This window comes from Saccopteryx bilineata, chromosome 5 (assembly GCF_036850765.1).
Source record: "Saccopteryx bilineata isolate mSacBil1 chromosome 5, mSacBil1_pri_phased_curated, whole genome shotgun sequence".
In the NCBI taxonomy this organism is placed as follows: domain Eukaryota; kingdom Metazoa; phylum Chordata; class Mammalia; order Chiroptera; family Emballonuridae; genus Saccopteryx; species Saccopteryx bilineata.
Window position 1 is genome coordinate 39,356,786 of NC_089494.1, and position 18,002 is coordinate 39,374,787.

Below are 18,002 nucleotides of genomic sequence, written 5' to 3' on the forward strand. Positions count from 1 at the left end.
TTCACATTTAGTTCTTAGTCTGATAAGGTAAGATATCATCCTTATTTTACAAAATAAAGATTGCGTCTAACATGTCAATAACATAATTACTTTTCAAGAGTCAATTTTTGTTTTCACATTGAGATTTTCAAAGATAAAAATCAATCATACTATTTTACTGTACACTTATCAATGCAAACCAACTCAAGAAACCATTTTAACGTAAGCCAAACCCTGCCTCTAGAACTAAAATCAGCTGAAGACAGAAACTGATCACCATTTTCTAACCCTTTGTTAAGTGCCTTTAATTTAAAGCTCAAAAAATGCTGAGTATATAACTTAAATAACTGCATATCTTTTCTAAGTTCCATACATATTAAAATGGTAGTGCTAAGTGGTCTTATAATCTCAAGTCATCCCTCTGCATTAAGGAATTTACACCTTGGTTAAGTCAAAACAGATTATTATTACATTCTCTGTATGCTCTATCTATAGTATAGAATTGTACAGTATACAATTATACTATCAAATATGAGTTAATATTTTTAATTTAGGAAAGGAGTATCTAACCATTTATTTTTTTAACCCAGCATAATAACCTAGGAATTTTTATATAACAAACTTTATAAAGCACTCTACTAAGTATTAACTCTACAAATATTAACTAATTTAATATAAGATAGACATAATTACAATTACCTTCATCCCCACTACTCATATTAGGAAACTACAGTGCTAAGAGTTATAGTAATTTAATTGGGGTCACAGAGCTCATTGGCAGTTCACTATGTTAAGTGGCCTCTTCCCAGTACTATCCTCAAATAAAAACCCTGACCTTCTATCAGGGGCTCTGAAGTTAGGTGGGATATATTATATAACATAAAAACTCATTAACGCTCTAGTCATTTAAGACGACCTTGTATATATAATAATAGCAGAAGTGACTTTTCTAAATATTGCTAAATAATGACTGAGTTTATATAATTACAGACACATAAGTCCAAAATGTGAATTTAAACAACATATACATCATAAAATGTCCTTACCTTCCTAGCTCTTTAGATGTCAGTGTATAAAAATTATTAAAGTTTTCCATTTTAATTGGAGTTTGAGGAGCTGTAGTTAGCAAGCCTGAAATACTTCGGCAATCGAATCTTCTCCTCGACATGTTAGATTACTTCCAGATATACTTCTTTAGTCACTTACTTTTACCTATTTAAAAAAAACAGAAGACAGAACACATCACTTAAATGTAACTAAGACAAAAAGATGTTACCTCAGACAGGATGTGCATTACATTATCAGCTCCAAACATAAGATACAACAAAAAAGAATATTTAAAGAGCACATTCTACCACACACATAAACTGGTTATCACCTCTATGGCACTAAGTTACTGATTTCATTCAAAATAAAACTACTGTTAAAAAACCTGTAAAATTCTTTAAAAATAGCTATAATAAAAATGTAATATAAGCAATCATTCCATTTCATTTTAAATACCTCTTTAAAGTGGTATCTTCACAAAGCAAGATAATTTATCATAGCAAAGTAATAATTATTCTTTTAAAATTAATTTCACATGGCCAAACAAATTTGTAGTGAAATCACCTTTTATGAATTATATTATTGACATTTGAATGACTACAAGAAATAGAATTTGTTTCACAGACTGTCATTTCAATACTAAGTTCAGAAAACTCTCACAGGCTTTCAGAGTTCCCTCCTTTGGCAAAACCAAGCACAGAGCCTGCCGGGTATGAAGAGCACTGCAATTCTGTTGGATGGCTGACTGACCATACAGAAAGCCTTATTCTGGAGTTCTGATCTATATCGGAAGCTCATATTTATCTCAAGCTTTGAGATATTTACATGTGTTCAATTTTAACATCAAAACTACTATTTCATATTAACGGAATTCATATAATAACAGCAAACTATATATTTTAAGATACTTCCCATTTTCTGCTATGCCTGTCCAGTAAAAGATCCAGTATTATTCTTCTAGCCCCCTCTTATTATAATAACCCCTTAGGCTTTTGTTTTTTCTCTGCCACATTTTTCCTCTAATTGTTACCTGACATGTACTGTTTCTTTACTTTCCTAAATCCAAATGCCAACAAAATTCAACTTAGCTAATAAGTAGTGTGATTCAGCTCAGTGTTTTTGGCTTCTGTTTTCTTGGTTTTATTCTTAAGTCAAAATTGTTCTCTCTCTCTCTCTCTCTCCCTCGGTCTTTGGGAAAACAAAACCCTAACTAGTGGGAATCTCTTGCAGTCTTAAAAGGTAGCAGCATAGCATTCTGAAATAACACTTGGACGGAATCACATCGGGGTTGGAACCTTATTTGCCCATCAAACCAGATTTGAGAGTAACAAAATTATTTAGCTTTGTTACTGGTATGGCTGAATGGATTGCACTCCCCTCAAAATTCATATATTGAAGTCCTAACCATTTATACCTTAGAAAGTGACTGCATTTGGTGATAGGGCCTTTAAAGAGGTAATTAAGCTAAAAATAAGATCATTAGGGTGGGCCCTAACCCAACAGGTCTGGTGTCCTTATAAAAAGAGATTAGGACACAGAAACACACAGAGGGAAGAACAGGTGAAGACAGAGGGAAAAGGCCACCTACAAACCAAAGAGAAAGGCTGCAGAAGGCCCCGGACCCTGCCAACACCTCAAAACTTCTACTCTCCAGAATTAAGACAATAAATTTATGTTGCTTAAATCACCCAATCTACAGTACTTTATTATGGCAGCCTAGTAAACTAATACTTTAAAACAGCTACTTTTAAAAATAAGAAATAGCCTGACCAGGCAGTGACACAGTGGGAAGAGTGTCAAACTGGGACACAGAGGACCCAGGTTCAAAACCCCGAGGTCACCAACTTGAGCAGGGGCTCACCAGCTTGAGCACAGGGTCGCTGGTTTGAGTGTGGGATCATAGACATGACCCCATGGTCGCTGGCTTGAACCCATGGTCGCTGGCTTGAGCAAGGGGTCACCTGCTCTCCTGTAGACCCTGGGTCAAGGTACATATGAGAAAGCAATCATTGAACAAATGGGGTGCCGCAGCAAAGAATTGATTCTTTTCATCTCTCTCCCTTCCTGTCTGTCTGTTCCTATCTGTCCCTCTCTCTGACTCTGTCAAAAAAAGAAAAAAGAAAGAAATATTTCAAATATATATCATACCAAACACTTTTTCAACCTTATTGCTTTGTCATATTGTGTTTAAATTAAAAATGATTAAGACATCATAGACACAGCTGGAGTCAGTCCTTTCTTTTCATCCCCAGTTTACATTCCTACCACCACTGGGTGGGAGAGCTTCTTGTTTCCTTGCCAACATTTGCCCCAGTTGGACTTTTAATTTTGGCTATTCTAGTGTGATGAAGGTGAAATGGAATTCGTAATTTACTTTGTATTTTTCTGACTACTTGTCAGGAATGCTTGAATTCTGCTGCCTCTAAAGTATGAATGATAACTGAATCTATCTTGCAGAGCTCTAAAGATTAAAAATTAAAATACAATGAACTCATGTACAATGACATTGGTACAGTGCTAGTCATGAGACTATATTATGATTGTCCAAAACATACCATTGCTAATATTCTGTCTAAAGACACTCTCTATGCAGTCTCTTACCATTGTATCCTGTTTCCATATATAAAACTCTCACCCTGCTAGCTTAAACTCAACTCTTAAAAGTCTTTTTTATTGTTTTAATGAAGTATTTGTATACTTTCTTAATTCTGATGACACTGAGTTCCACTGGTCACATATTCCTCTCTAAAAAAAAAGAAGAAAAAAAAAGAAAGAAAAGAAAAAGAAAAACCAATACAGCCTGACCCAGTAGTGGCACAGCGGATAGAATGTCAACCCGGTACACTGAAGACCCAGGTTCAAAACCCTGAGATTGCCGCCTTGAGTGCATACTCATCCGGCTTGAGCATGGGCTCACCAGCTTGAGCGTGAGCTCACCAGCTTGAGTTCAGGGTCACTGGTTTGAGTGTGGGATCATAGACAGGACCCCACAGTCACTGGCTTGAAGCCCAAGGTCACTAGCTTGAGCAAGGGATCGCTGGCGCAGATGGAGACCCCAGGTCTAGGCACTCTGACAAGCAATCAACGAACAACTAAAGTGCCTCAACTAGAAGCTGATGCTTATCCCTTCCTGTCTATTTTTGTCAGTCTGTCTCTGTCTTTCTCTTTCTCAAAAAATAAATATAGTTAACAAATTCTACACTCAATCTATTTTTTTCTAGCTCATCTTTGTGTTTTTATAATTTTTTTCCTAAATTTAAAGTGTATGTGGAATCTAAAGAACAGAACAAACAAAACTGAAACAGACTCAAAGATAGAGAAAACTGATGACTGCCAGAGGGAAGGAGGTTTGGGGATGGGTGAAAGAGGGGAAAGGATGAAGAAGGAAAAATTGGTAGTTACAAAATACTCATGGGATGTAAAGTACAGCATAGGGAGTATAGTTAATAATGTAATAACCACACTGTGCCAGGTGTGTACTGGAAGTACTGGGGGAGCACTTTGTAAAGCATATGACTGTCTAACCATGATGCCCTACACCAGAAACTAATACAAAATACTACTGAATGTAAACTTTAATTGAAACATGAGATTAAAAAAATAAAACTCTATGAATATGCATGCTTATAATCACATTTTGTTATACATATATATATAGAAGAAAGAGATGTACCTGTATTACAGATAAAAATTGGGTTACATTCTCAATACTGTTCATCAATCAGGACTTGGGAAACATGAGAACAAGAACATACCAAATTCAATCATAGAGATAGATACAGGCTCCTGTGTTCTATCTATCCTTAGATAGAATGTGTCTAAGATGTTCACCTCATCTACATTCTAGAATTTCTTTTGTCTATCTCATGCTGCAATAATACACCAGCTACAAAGTGATCTATTCATAAGAACTGTATCTAGTAGAACTAAGATACATTTTACACATATAGTCAAAAGTTTATGTTCAATGAAGCTTTGTAAGAGTGAAAAAAATAAAAAACGTGTGGAATGAATGAACCCCAAAGTCCAACAATATGGAAATAGTTAAATACACCTAAATAATAGGGCATTATATACTCAAAAATTGTGCTTCCAAAGAATCCTTTTAACTCAAATTATTAAGTGAAAAAGGAAAATAAAACTTTATTTACAGTATGATAATTTTGTGGGAAAATATAAAAGCAAATAGAAGACTGGAAAACTATGGGAAAATGTTAAAAGTGGTTATCTTTTGATGGTGGCATTATGGGCATTATGGCAGTATTTATACTTTCCTGTGCTTAGATTCTTTACATTAAACAGGTCAAAATTAGTAAATACCTCTGGGTAGAGAAGATGGATGAAAATATATGATGGGATGCTAAATGCAGAAACCCATTTGCAACAGCAAAACATAACTCTTTATACATTAAGGGTTTACTTGGCTAGAATAAGAGCGATAACTAATCAGGGTTTTTTAAGGCCTCAACATTTTCTCTGCATTTATATAGAGCAGATGGTGTTCATTATCCAAACACTGCATCAGTTCTTATGTAGAAACCATATAGCATTTAGAACAAATACTAAGCAAGAATTAATGTCTTATTTAATACTATATAGAAAAACCAATTTAAGAAATTGTAAATAGTTACAATTATAATTCTACATAATGAATAACACTTTGTAACCTTAAGACATAGCCTTTATTATGACTATCACTTGTAAATATCCAGACTCATCCTGAGACCCCTCCAGAATAAACCCAGAATGTGATATCCAAACATACTGTTAAATAGTTAAGTTTTAAAATACCTATCATTTAGTTTTATTAGAAGGAAAAGTAACTTATTTTAAAATGAATGAAATGGATAGTGATAACATAAATAAGGCTTTATTACTCAAGCTACTTAGTAGTATTTCCTAATACACGACATTGGCTTTCACCCTAACAAATTTTCCTTCCCTCACATGTACTGTTGATCATCATAATGAATGAATATACCTTCAGTATTTGTATGATTATACTATATATGTAGCTGAAAATAGCATTTGGCAATCAGCAATTTTAAAAATCCATGTTAATACAAAAATCCTTATTTGAAATGTGATACATTTTACTATGGCTCTGAATATGCTGGAACACAAGCCATGTCTCAGAAAAAGAAAAGCGAGCGTAGTTTTGAAGACTGAATCTTAAACTGATCTGCTTATTGCTGATATATATATAGTAGCACGGCTACAAACTGCTTCAGGCATCCACAACAGCATCCCTTGAGTGCATTTCCTTCTACTCACTGCACTTGAACCAGATGCCACAGCCTATATTTTCCATTTCCTCTCCTTTAGCGAATTTTGCATATAGCTGAGCTGAATGTCACTTCTGCCCACCAAAACTGCCACAAGCATCAGTTGCCTTTCATATAAAACTTAATCCTTGGGTACATGAAGGTTATCAGTAAGTTTTCTGTCTCTTTTTATTCTCTTTAACTCCAACAAATAATCCACAACTTTTCTTGTTTTCTACCTCAATTCACAGACCTATAACTGATTCTAAATCACCAATATGTCTCACTCCAGTTGAAATAAATTTTATAACACTTTATTAGACTAATAAAAATATGAGACTTAGTAAATTTATGTGTGTATGCATGTGTGTGTGTCTGTGTGCAGACACACCACACAATCACAGACACAATTAAGCACCAGAAATAGTAAAAGGGTAATAGAAGGCAAGATAAAATTAAGCTTTCAATTACACCATATTACTAGGAAAAATGGTATCTCAAATTTATTTTCTAAGATTTTCTTTTTCATTAACACTCATTACAATAATTAAAGTAAAAATTCAGATATGGATCAGTGAAGGAAGGAACAGAAGGAAATGTTAGACGATGATCTGGCCCTTAACTTATTTGAAGGGAGAGAGCAAATGTGATGTGATCAAAATTAAGACAATCTCTATAAATCTCTAAATAACTCTATTTTTAAAATATTCATCATAAAGCCCTGGCCAGTTGGCTCAGTGGTAGAGTGTTGGCCCGGCGTGTGGAAGTCCCAGGTTCAATTCCCAGTCAGGGTATACAGGAGAAGCACCCATCTGTTTCTCCACCCTTCCCCTTATCTCTCTATTCCCCTTCTGCAGCCAAGGCTCCACTGAAGCAAAGTTGGCCCAGGCGCTGAGGATGGCTCCAAGGCCTCCACCTCAGGTGCTAGAATGGCTCTGGCAGCAACAGAGCAATGCCCCAGGTGGGCATGTGGGGTGGATCCTGGTCAGGCGCATGCGGGAGTCTGTCTGACTGCCTCCCCGCTTCTAACTTTGGAAAAATACTAAATAAATAAAATAAAATAAAATAAAATAAAATATTCATCATGATACTCATTTCAAACTTATCAAACAAAAATATTTATAGAATATATCATATACAATAAATGAAAACAGCTGGTAAATTAAATCATCTGCTTTGATCTCTTCATTAGCTTCCCAGTACCTACACGCTATTAAGTCCTTATAGCAGGACATGCAAAAAAGCTCCTGAGGCCTGGTGCATACCAGCTTCATTTCCTGCCACACTCATATCTCATATTTTTATCTCCACATCTCTGTTATACTTTCATGTCTGAAATATCCTTTCTACCTTTCCTTAAATGGCTAATTGTTCATATGCATCCTTCATATTTCAACATAGAATGTGATATCCTCGACACCGCCCCTCCAACAGAAGCATTGACTTTTTTAAAACCCACGGTTAGGTTAAATGTCTCTCTTTTATATTTCAAATAGGATCCTTGACATATCTCTTTACTTCAATATCTAATATATTAGATTTCAATTATGTTTAGTGTCTAAAGGGCAGCAACCATTTACTTTTCTGCCTAAACTCCCACATGCTCTCTGGCTCTCGGTAGGAATTTTCACTGAATTATAAGCATTATGATATAGAGCACGCACTCATATCTCATATTTTTAGGTACATTTCATGTCATCCAGGGTTGTACAGAACTTGAGATTTATCTTGAAATTATAGTATTAAAGCTTCAAATGCAGCTAGTCTGCTTAATTCAATAACTGGCTAAATAAAATAAGATATATTTTAAATTGCTATTAGAGAATTTCAATTCTAAACAGGATGGCCAAAAAGTGTGCAAATACGGATAAAATTATTTTACCAAATATTGTAATGTAATACCAACAGACCATTTATTTTGTTTTCAGATTAGTCACCTGTTTTTATGTGAATACCGACTGCAGCTAAGAAAATCAATATATTAAGAGCTATCTCAATCAGGAATTCAGATACTTCCCTGTCAAGAATTCATCAATCTAGATTTTTCTGAAATAAATTCAAAAGGCAATGGAAAGCAAAGTGAAGCACAAGATACAAGAAAACAATTCCTTTCCACATCAGTATTTACAGCTACTCAGCTTTCCCTAGGAAACAGGAACTGGAGATTTATTTAGCTATCATCCATAAAATAAAGGAGGAACCTTCTGCTAGTGTGGAAGAGAGATCCTTTTTTTTTTTTTGTATTTTTTTTTCTGAAGCTGGAAACGGGGAGAGACAGTCAGACTCCCGCATGCGCCTGACCGGGATCCACCCGGCATCCACCCGGCATGCCCACCAGGGGAGACGCTCTGCCCACCAGGGAGCGATGCTCTGCCCCTCTGGGGCGTCGCTCTGCCGCGACCAGAGCCACTCTAGCGCCTGGGGCAGAGGCCAAGGAGCCATCCCCAGCGCCCGGGCCATCTTTGCTCCAATGGAGCCTTGGCTGCGGGAGGGGAAGAGAGAGACAGAGAGGAAGGAGGGGGGGGGTGGAGAAGCAGATGGGCGCTTCTCCTATGTGCCCTGGCCGGGAATCGAACCCGGGTCCCCCGCACGCCAGGCTGACGCTCTACCGCTGAGCCAACCGGCTGGCCGAGAGATCCATTTTTAATTAGTCACTGATTAGCAGTACCATATCTCCCCATGTATAAGACACACCTTAATTTTGGGGTCCGAAATCTGAAAAAAAAAATGTACTACATAAAGTTATTGAACTCAAGTTTTATTCATCCTAAACTTCATACAACTCCTCATTCGAGTGAAAAAGTAGGAAATGCAAGTAAAAAAAAATCTACAACGATTGTATAAGACACATTCAGTTTTTAGATCCCAAATTTTTCAAAAAGGGTGCGTCTTATACATGGGGAAATATGGTAAATGTATTGGTATATAGATATAGGAATAACAATGATTTCCAATTTCAAGGAAGAGACTGTATTCCTTATATGTATTCCACTAACATATTTTGTTGCTTTTTAACTCCGTAGAAATAATTCAAGAATTTATTCTTTGAAAATCACAATAGCCGCCAGCTAACTGACTCTAGTGCAAGCAGTCTACTCTAGCACATACCCTGACCAAGGCTGACATTCCAGGTGACAACCGCATGCCTGAGTCGGTGCCAGGACAGTAAGGCCTGGTGACTTCTCTTCCACCTTTGCAAGAAGAACCAAACCCTGTAATTGTGAAACTGTAAAAGAATGTGTTGCAAAAAGAAATCTATGGGGCCAACAAACACACAGTGCTTGTCATTCAGATGAAATATTAAGTTTCTGTTATAAAATACAGTACTGTTTACTTACAGTATCAGTAGAGTACTGTTTATTCAGTAATTTTTCCAATGCAAATGGCATGGGATCATTTGAGGATTACAGATGAAACTACCGCTTTATTTACTATTAGTATAAAAAATGGTAATGCTTAAAGTATAACTGCGCCCTCTTTTGGGGAAGAAATTGCAGAGTCCAGGGTGCACCAAAATATGTTGCTTATAATATTAAAAGAAATTGACCAGCTGAGATGTCGAAGTTCAAGGTTAAATGTACTGGGGTAAAAAATGAAAAACAAATGAAAGAAATAAAAAAGTTTTAACAAAATATGTCTTGAAAATTACATTATCACAGTATATTTAGATTAAAATGTTTGCAACTTAATTTATAAGTAAATTTGTTAACTAAAATATTCAAAGAGATATGCTTTCATTATACAGTAGTCTATCATAGAATATAAACCTCTTAAAATTAAAACATTGAATTTTGTCAATATTGCCGAAAAATAAAGCGACTAAAACATTTAAGGCAGGGGTCCCCAAACTTTTTACACAGGGGGCCAGTTCACTGTCCCTCAGACCGTTAGAGGGCCGGACTATAAAAAAAACTATGAACAAATCCCTACGCACACTGCACATATTTTAAAGTAAAAAACGAAATGGGAACAAATACAATATTTAAAATACAGAACAAGTAAATTTAAATCAACAAACTGACCAGTATTTCAATGGGAACTATGCTCCTCTCACTGACCACCAATGAAAGAGGTGCTCCTTCTGGAAGTGCAGCGAGGGGTCGGATAAATGGCTTCAGGGGGCCGCATGCGGCCTGTAGTTTGGGGACCCCTGCATTTAAGGTTTTCCCAAGTAGAAAGGAAGTACTAATGACTTAATGTTTCTGACACAATCAATACCTGCAGTATGCAAAAGAATTTTTTAAAAATAAAGGATCAATCAAAATCCTTTAAAAGCAGAAAAACTAAAAGCACTGTTGTTAGCTGCCAATTTTATATACAGGAAATATGCTCTACAATATAATATATGTGCAATTTAAAGACAGTTATAAAGTGAAAGTGTCAGCAATGGATTTCCTTAATTCCTGGGTTTTAAATTGGGACTCAAATATTAAAACAGGAAAATTTTGATACGGAAACTCTTATAATTATCAAACAGCTTTGAAACAGCTTTTAAAATATGTTTAAATGTTTACTTTGTAGTACAACATTGTCAGTGAAAGCTTAAAAATAAAATTGTTTGATTAGAAACAACCATAAAAGGCCTGTATCTTCTTCAGACTTGTTATCAATGTGCTGACAGTGATAAATTAGTCCAGTCTTAACTTTCTTTAAAACTGAGTCTATCTTAACCAAACTGCAATTCACTACTCAATGAGTCCAAGAGAAATGGCAACCATATACTGTCTGCACACAAAAAGGCCTTCAAATTATTACACAAGGTTTACTTTTAAAACTTAAATATACTGCCATGTAAACATATTTCACTTCAATTTTAAATCCATAACTTAAAAAATTATCTGAAATACATATGTATCCCCAAAATAAAGCGACTATTAATAACTCGATTAAAACATTTTATTAAACATATATATTTTTAAATTTTTCATCTGCTCAGCAGAGGATGAATGAAGGGGAAGAAGCGGGGTCTTAAACTAGGGCACTGCGTCTATGGACCCGCTTCTTCAAAAATACACAGGTCTACGCGGTTTAACAGTTATAAAACAAACATTTTAAGAGTTACTGAAAATTCAAATATATCGTCGTGTAAGTATATTTCACTTTTGGACAGCTCACTATGAAACAATAAAATGGTGTACCAATTAGAAAGCAGGTTTATCGTCTTTTCCTTCAATAAAATTGTGCTCCTGGTTACATATGCTATCACTTGTCCACCACAACTCTGTCCACCACGCTGTCTCAGTTCACACAGTCCCACAAACTAGAGAACTCAAAGGGGCCATCCCATATCAAACATCACTGCAGGTTCAGCATATCACTGGTACCTCAGATATAAACATCTACGTTGGCAAAGAAATCAGTGAATGTGACCTAATACTGACATTTGACCATGTGGATGGATTTTTTAAACGTTTTTTTTTTTTTCTGTATTTCCATTTGTAGATCTATGTCGGAGTGACACTAAGTTTCCTCACAACGCCTCCCACCCTCAAGCCCCAAAACAGGGAAAGAACTAGCTGCCAGAAAGTCTCTTTCAATTTCGTCTCCACTTCTCTCTCTGAGGGAATTCAAATGAAGAGCTTTTCCCTACACTAAAACAAAGAACTGGGTAAATGTCAAAATCGCAGCCATCATGTGGTTACACAGTTTGAGCACAGGTCATGTACACTTAAGCGGTGTTCATGGCGTCAAGATAAAGTCAGATCGCTGAAAACCACGGGAACTGCAGCTCGTCTTTTCTATTCACTGACTTTAAAAACTGTTCATAAGTAGTAACTCAAAACGCCCCACAAGACACGCACACACTTTCTCTAAACTAAAGGCAGCTGTGAGCAGGACGCGTCCACGAGTCCAGAGGTGAGCCCGTCCCGTGGCCGCACTATAGCTGTGACCTCGGGAGGGACGTGAAGGACCACGTCCAGACGACGCGGAGGGACGCGCACAGCCGGCCGCGAAGGGGCCCCCGCGGGGCGTGACCCGGGGAGAGCCCGGGCCGGCCGGGAGACTGCGCGCACACGCAGACACACTCGCCAAGACGCGCTCCCGGGGCTGAGAAGGGTGCTGGCGGGGGGACTTCTGTCCGCCCCCCGCGCCGAACCCGAGGGACCCAGGGAAGCAGGACCCCCGGCGGGACGCGGAGACTGGCGGCCGGGGGCAGTCGAGCCACCGGAGAGGCGGCAGAGTCCGACTCCGTCTCCCCAGGCCCGGAGGTCCGAGAGCACCGCCCACACCGCCTGGGAACCTCCTCGGGACTCCTCCCCCCTTCGGGGTCTCCGTCCCGAAGGTGAAGGGGGGCAGGATCGGGGGCAGGGAGTCACCGCCCAAGCCTACCCGCCAATCCCAGCAGGACCGCGGCCGCGCGAGGAGGAGGACGCTGACCGCTCGGGCCGCAGCAGGCTCTCCCGGAGTCGGCCCCTCGAGGGGGCTCCGGCCCGCCCCACGCCGGTGGCCACGGGAGGACGCGTTCCTCAGCTCCAGCCGGCAGAGGCTCCGCGTAGCTCCGATCGTGGCAGGACCCACTTTTTAGTCTTCCGCACAACGGCCAACAGTTGTGACCCGGCCCCTTGTGAGGTGGTTCCCGGCGACGGCAGCGCAGACGGTGACCGGAGCTTGCAGTTGAGGTTTGAAAACTGCAGCCGCGTTGCGGGGCAGGGCTGGATGCTAGGTCCACCCGCTCCGTCCAGAGGCCAATCCGAGCGCGCGGGGAGGGCGGGGCGGTCACGTGATGGGAGGGCGGGGTGCCGGCTGGCGGCGCGTGCTGCGGGGCGGGGCCGCAGCGGTGGAGGGTGTGTCCCGCGCCGGGCGAGCCAGTGGCTGGGCGGAGCTGCTGCTCAGGTGGGGCGCTGAGGTCATTGCTACCAGGGCGGGGTGGGGCGTGTGCTGCTAGGGCCGCGTGCGGGGCTGTAATTCTGGCTGCACCACTCCCCGATTTAAGAGTGGTCAGTCTATGAGGTGTGATTCTCTGCAGACTCGGGAGAGAGAAGAAGCAACAGTAGTTTTAGCTGCTTCCCACTCGTCCCCAAACTTCTGTTCCTACCAGAGACCTGTTTTCTGACTCTTCGAGTCATCTTCCTTGTGACCAGAACCCACCTGCAAGTGGAGAACCCAGTTTGCTGCAACGTGGCAAAGCATCAACGTCGTTTCAGCGAATTAAGTCTTTCTGAGGCATGGCTGAAGGCAGTGTAAGCAAAGTCCCAATAGGATGAATTGCTGATTTTGCATATAGGATGCTAATGGGAAAGACGAAGCCCACCGTAGAAGACTCCAGGATCTGTTATCCCTTGAAGAAATTGAAAGGTTTAAAGTTTTGTGCAAGACGTGACTGAGCTTTTGTCTTGTTCTATATATTCTAGAATTGGTTGCAGAGTGTATTTACAGTAATTGTAGAAGACTGTTGGGAAAATACATTGGGAGGGGAATCAGTCTCTTTCTAAAGACTTGAACTCAACAAAAGGGGAGCTTTTCTTGTTCTTTCCCAGTAGGCCAAGCAAATTCTCATTAAACCATCCATTTGCTCCTCCATACTGTGTTTTCCCCAAGATAAATGCATAAAATGCCTCAGAGTCATTCAGTGAAGTCTGCTTGTTCTCATTTAAAGGATTCATCCCAGTTTAATGTGTCTGGTTCTTAAGCCTTGTCACTTGTAGGATATTGCTTCCTTCTATCTAGTTTCTTGTCGCTAATTATTGGAGTGATGAGAGAAGCTTAATCTTAGTATGACCCCCCCCCCCAAAAAAAAAGCCACATGCTGAAATGGATTTTTCAGTTACCATTATCTAAAAGTCCACAAACCAATGAGACTGTTCCCATCTTTTCTTTTTGGAAATAGTAGCCTTTAGGGATCACAGGACTGTGCTGCGGTAGTGATTTTTGTTCTGTGTGAGGTTTAACTATGGACCTCCTCAGTTCCAACATTTCAGCAATCACCAGCTCTTAGCAATCTCTTCACAACTGGTCCTCCTTTCTATCATTTTCCCAGTCTCACATCACTTCATATCTCTCCATCACTGCTTTAAACCAACCCTTCTTGTGGTCACTGTAACCAGTCAGCCTTCCAGGGGGTCTTTCCATGTCCTGCCTTTTCCTGCCTCTGCTTTAGCACCAACTTTTCACCATCCTTCAGACCAGCACCTGTTCATCAACTTCCAACTTTAAGAAGGTTCCACTCTCCAGAATCAGAAATCTTTGCCATTTTCTACTTTCCACTTCTAGTCTGGTCACCTCTTTGCCCTATGTTCATACGTGCAAGGGCTTACATTTGTTCCAATCTATTTATGCCCCTAAATAGATTGTTAACCTTGTACATGAAGTCAGATTTGCCAGCTAGGACTTAGCACTCTATCCCAAGGACACTTGACTACACTTGCTTGGGTTCTGGCACTGTGATTCAAGTGACAGGGAATTCTGGTGCTAAGGAGCAGACTGTACTGTCTACGGCCTTGTAGTAAGATTCAGGACTCAACACGTCCCTACTTCCTATGTCGTTTACCTAAAATCATTCATAGTCATATCCAAGGTACATGTTCATGGTCTCATTCTCTTGAGTGGGAAATGCCATGTGATCTAATGTGCATACTGTGGTTATTGCCTCTGACCACTCAGTTCATTAAGTTGATCCTTAAATGTCACATCCTGACCAGGGATAGTGGTTGTAATGGGCAGAATGTGTCCCCAACAAATTCATATGTTGAAGTCCTAACACCCAGTACATACTTCAAAATGTGATTGTATTTGGAGATAGGGCCTTTAAGGAGATAATTAAGATAAAATAAGTTTATAGTGGTGGGACTTTATCCAAAATGAAGAGATTGCAACACAGACAATGCAGACTGAGGGACAACCATGTGCAGATACATGTAGTGAGAAGGCGGCCATAGGCAAGCCGAGGAGTGGCGCCTCATAACAAACCAACCTGTTGACACCTTGCTTTGGACTTTTAGCGTCCAGAATTGTGAGAAAATAAGTTTCTGTTGTTAAAGACTTCCAGTCTGTGGTATGTGTTATGGTAGCCCTGGCAAACTAACACAGTGGTCCTTGCCAATCACTTCAAGTGAATCACCATATGTGACCAGAGGTTTTTTCTGATCATGCCATGATATTCACCTCATTCTGTCCAGTGAAAGTGACCCTCAGTCACACCAGGTCAGTCACCACACGCTGACCACATACCAACCAGAGAAGGTGATCCTCCCTGATGGTACATTTACTCCCTGTAGATACAGAGAAGGTGAGTGGAATTTTATATAAAGAAGAAGGCCCCGTAATAAAAATTCCTGCCATTGACACATGCTCCTTCTGAACAAAGTCTTCACAGTTATTTTTGTGTCAAAATTCTATAGTTCAATCTATGTGGAAAGTACAAAACAAGCACTACTATCCGTCTCCCACTGAATAAACCATAAATTTGTGGCCGGGTTAAAGACAGCCAGACATGAGGGAGTTGGGGCGGGCTACAGCCTCTGAAGGGCTTGGCTCCAACTCGTTGAATGGAGACAGCTAGTCCAAATACATACCCTTTCTGGAGGTAGGAGTGCTGGGTGTACTCAGATGGATAAGTCACAGTGCATTTACCTATGGTACCTATAGAACATCACAATTTGGGAAGAACTGAGGACCACAGAGATTCTAGGACACCTTGTATCCCTGGCTCTCTTAAAACAAACCCTGTTAGCAACGGTAATTGGAGCAAGTCTTTCTTGATGAGAGTAATGACTCAGACTGGTACAGGTGTCTTCCTCAAAGAATGACACAATTCTTTTCTCCAAAGCACCTATGATTTACTAGGATCTAGACTGCCAATCAAACTACCCACCACAGTTCGTAGAATATAAACTTCAAAACCATCTAAAAGAAACATCATGCAAACCACGTATGTCATTTTAAGTGTTCTGGTACATAGTCACATTAAAAAGGCGAATACAGATTAAATTAATTTTAATATATTTTCCTTAACCCAATGTATGCAAAATGCTGTCATTTCAATATGGAATCAATATGAAGATTTTTAATATTTTACAATTTTTTTGTTTTTTTTTATTTTGTTTGTTTTTTAGCAAGAGAGTCAGAGAAAGAGAGACAAAGAGAGGGACAGACAGGAAGGGAAGATTGGAAGCATCAATTTTTTTTTATTGCAGCACCTTAGTTGTTCATTGATGGCTTTCTCACCTGTGCCTTGACAGAGGGGCACCAGCCGAGCCAGTGACCCCTTGCTCAAGTTAGTGACCTTTGGCTCAAGTCGATGACTTTTGGACTCAAGCCAGCGATGATAGGGTTGTGTCTCTGATCCCACACTCAAGCCAGTGACCTCACGTTCAAGCTGGTGAGCCCGCACTCATGCTGATGACCTCAGGGTTTCAAACCTGGGTCCTCTGCTTCCCAGGCTGATGCTCTATCCACTGTACCACTGCCTGGTCAGGCTAATTTACATTTTTTTTCATATTGTCTCAAATATGCTATATTTTATATTTACAACATATCCCAATTCAGATATTAAATTTTTATCAAAAACACTTAGATTGCACAAAATTTACCATTGAAAAAAGAAGATTCATATCCCTACATTGTTTCAAGCATAAAAGTTTACAGTAAATGAATAGAGTATCAATTTCTTAATTTAAGTGTAATTAGAATGAAATAAAGGTATAAGTTAGTCAAGCTAACCACATTTAAAGTGCTCCATAGCCACATGTGGTTGGTGGCCACCACAATGTGCAGCACAGTCAGGGCTACAAATTTGTTTCCTAACTGGTTCTAAACCTCAAAATTGTTTAATGGAGAACTAGATACAATGTAGGTTCTCAATAAATCATAGCATGAGAGCAGTTTGGAACTTCAAAAATCTTCAAGGGTTAGTAGCCCAACTCTCTTATTTTAGAAAGAGAACATCTAGAATAAGTTAAGGAACTTGCAAAAGATCTCACAGCTACACTAGTTAGTGCATACATGAACAAGAATTTAGGTCTCTTGGTTCTTAATCTGAAGGACATTCCACCTCATCATGTCAGACATATCTCGGGAAGAAAAAGATTTTAAAATTTATTTGAATAATCACTTGAATACTATGGGCAATGCAATATATACTTATCTCCTAATTGCATTTGCATTACCTGCTAAAGACAGTGTGTCCTAGAATATTTAAGGCGTCTTTCCCCCATGGTTTGGGGTCTGTGTGATTTAATTTGTCAGTCACTGTTACCTAGGTCTGTCACTGCTTCCTCTCCTTGGAGCCACTTCACTGCACATCCGCCCACCCAACCCCAGAACATCCGGCCACATATTTTTGTCTGCAGCTGTCCTTACCTAGCCATCTCCAACAATTTGGTTAAGGTTATGCTTCAGAGAATTCTTTATATTTGCAAATCAAAGTATTCAGTAAAAACTGCAGCAAAGTTATAAAACTGATATCCTCCAGCCACAGATACATCAGCTTTGAGGTGAAAGGGGTGTGTGTGTGTGTGTGTGTGTGTGTGAGAGAGAGAGAGAGAGAGAGAGAGAGACACACACACACACAGAGAAGGTGTACATGAGTTACTGTATTTCCCCATGTATAAGATGCTCCCATGTATATGACACACCTTAATTTGGGGCCTGAAATTTAAAAAAAAAATGTATTACATAAAGTTATTGAACTCGTTTTATTCATCATAAAATTCATACAAGTCCTCATCACTGTCAAAACTCCCATCCATTACCTCATCTGTTTCTGATGACGAA

At 39.4% G+C, this 18,002-nt stretch overlaps 1 protein-coding gene across 3 annotated transcripts in view; it reads right to left on the bottom strand.

Annotated features, from left to right (window-relative positions):
• The window catches only part of STK17B (serine/threonine kinase 17b), a 30,230-nt gene extending 17,327 nt beyond the window's left edge, over positions 1-12,903 (bottom strand). Inside the window, exons 1-2 of one of the 3 annotated variants that reach the window (XM_066232572.1) lie at positions 12,810-12,903; positions 1,026-1,191 (exon numbers count right to left, since the gene is read on the bottom strand). In XM_066232572.1, coding sequence (XP_066088669.1) covers positions 1,026-1,147 — 122 coding nt within the window. In that variant the 5' untranslated portion in view covers positions 1,148-1,191; positions 12,810-12,903. The other 2 variants (XM_066232571.1, XM_066232570.1) reach the window with 2 other exon arrangements.
• Positions 12,904-18,002: the final 5,099 nt, after the last annotated feature.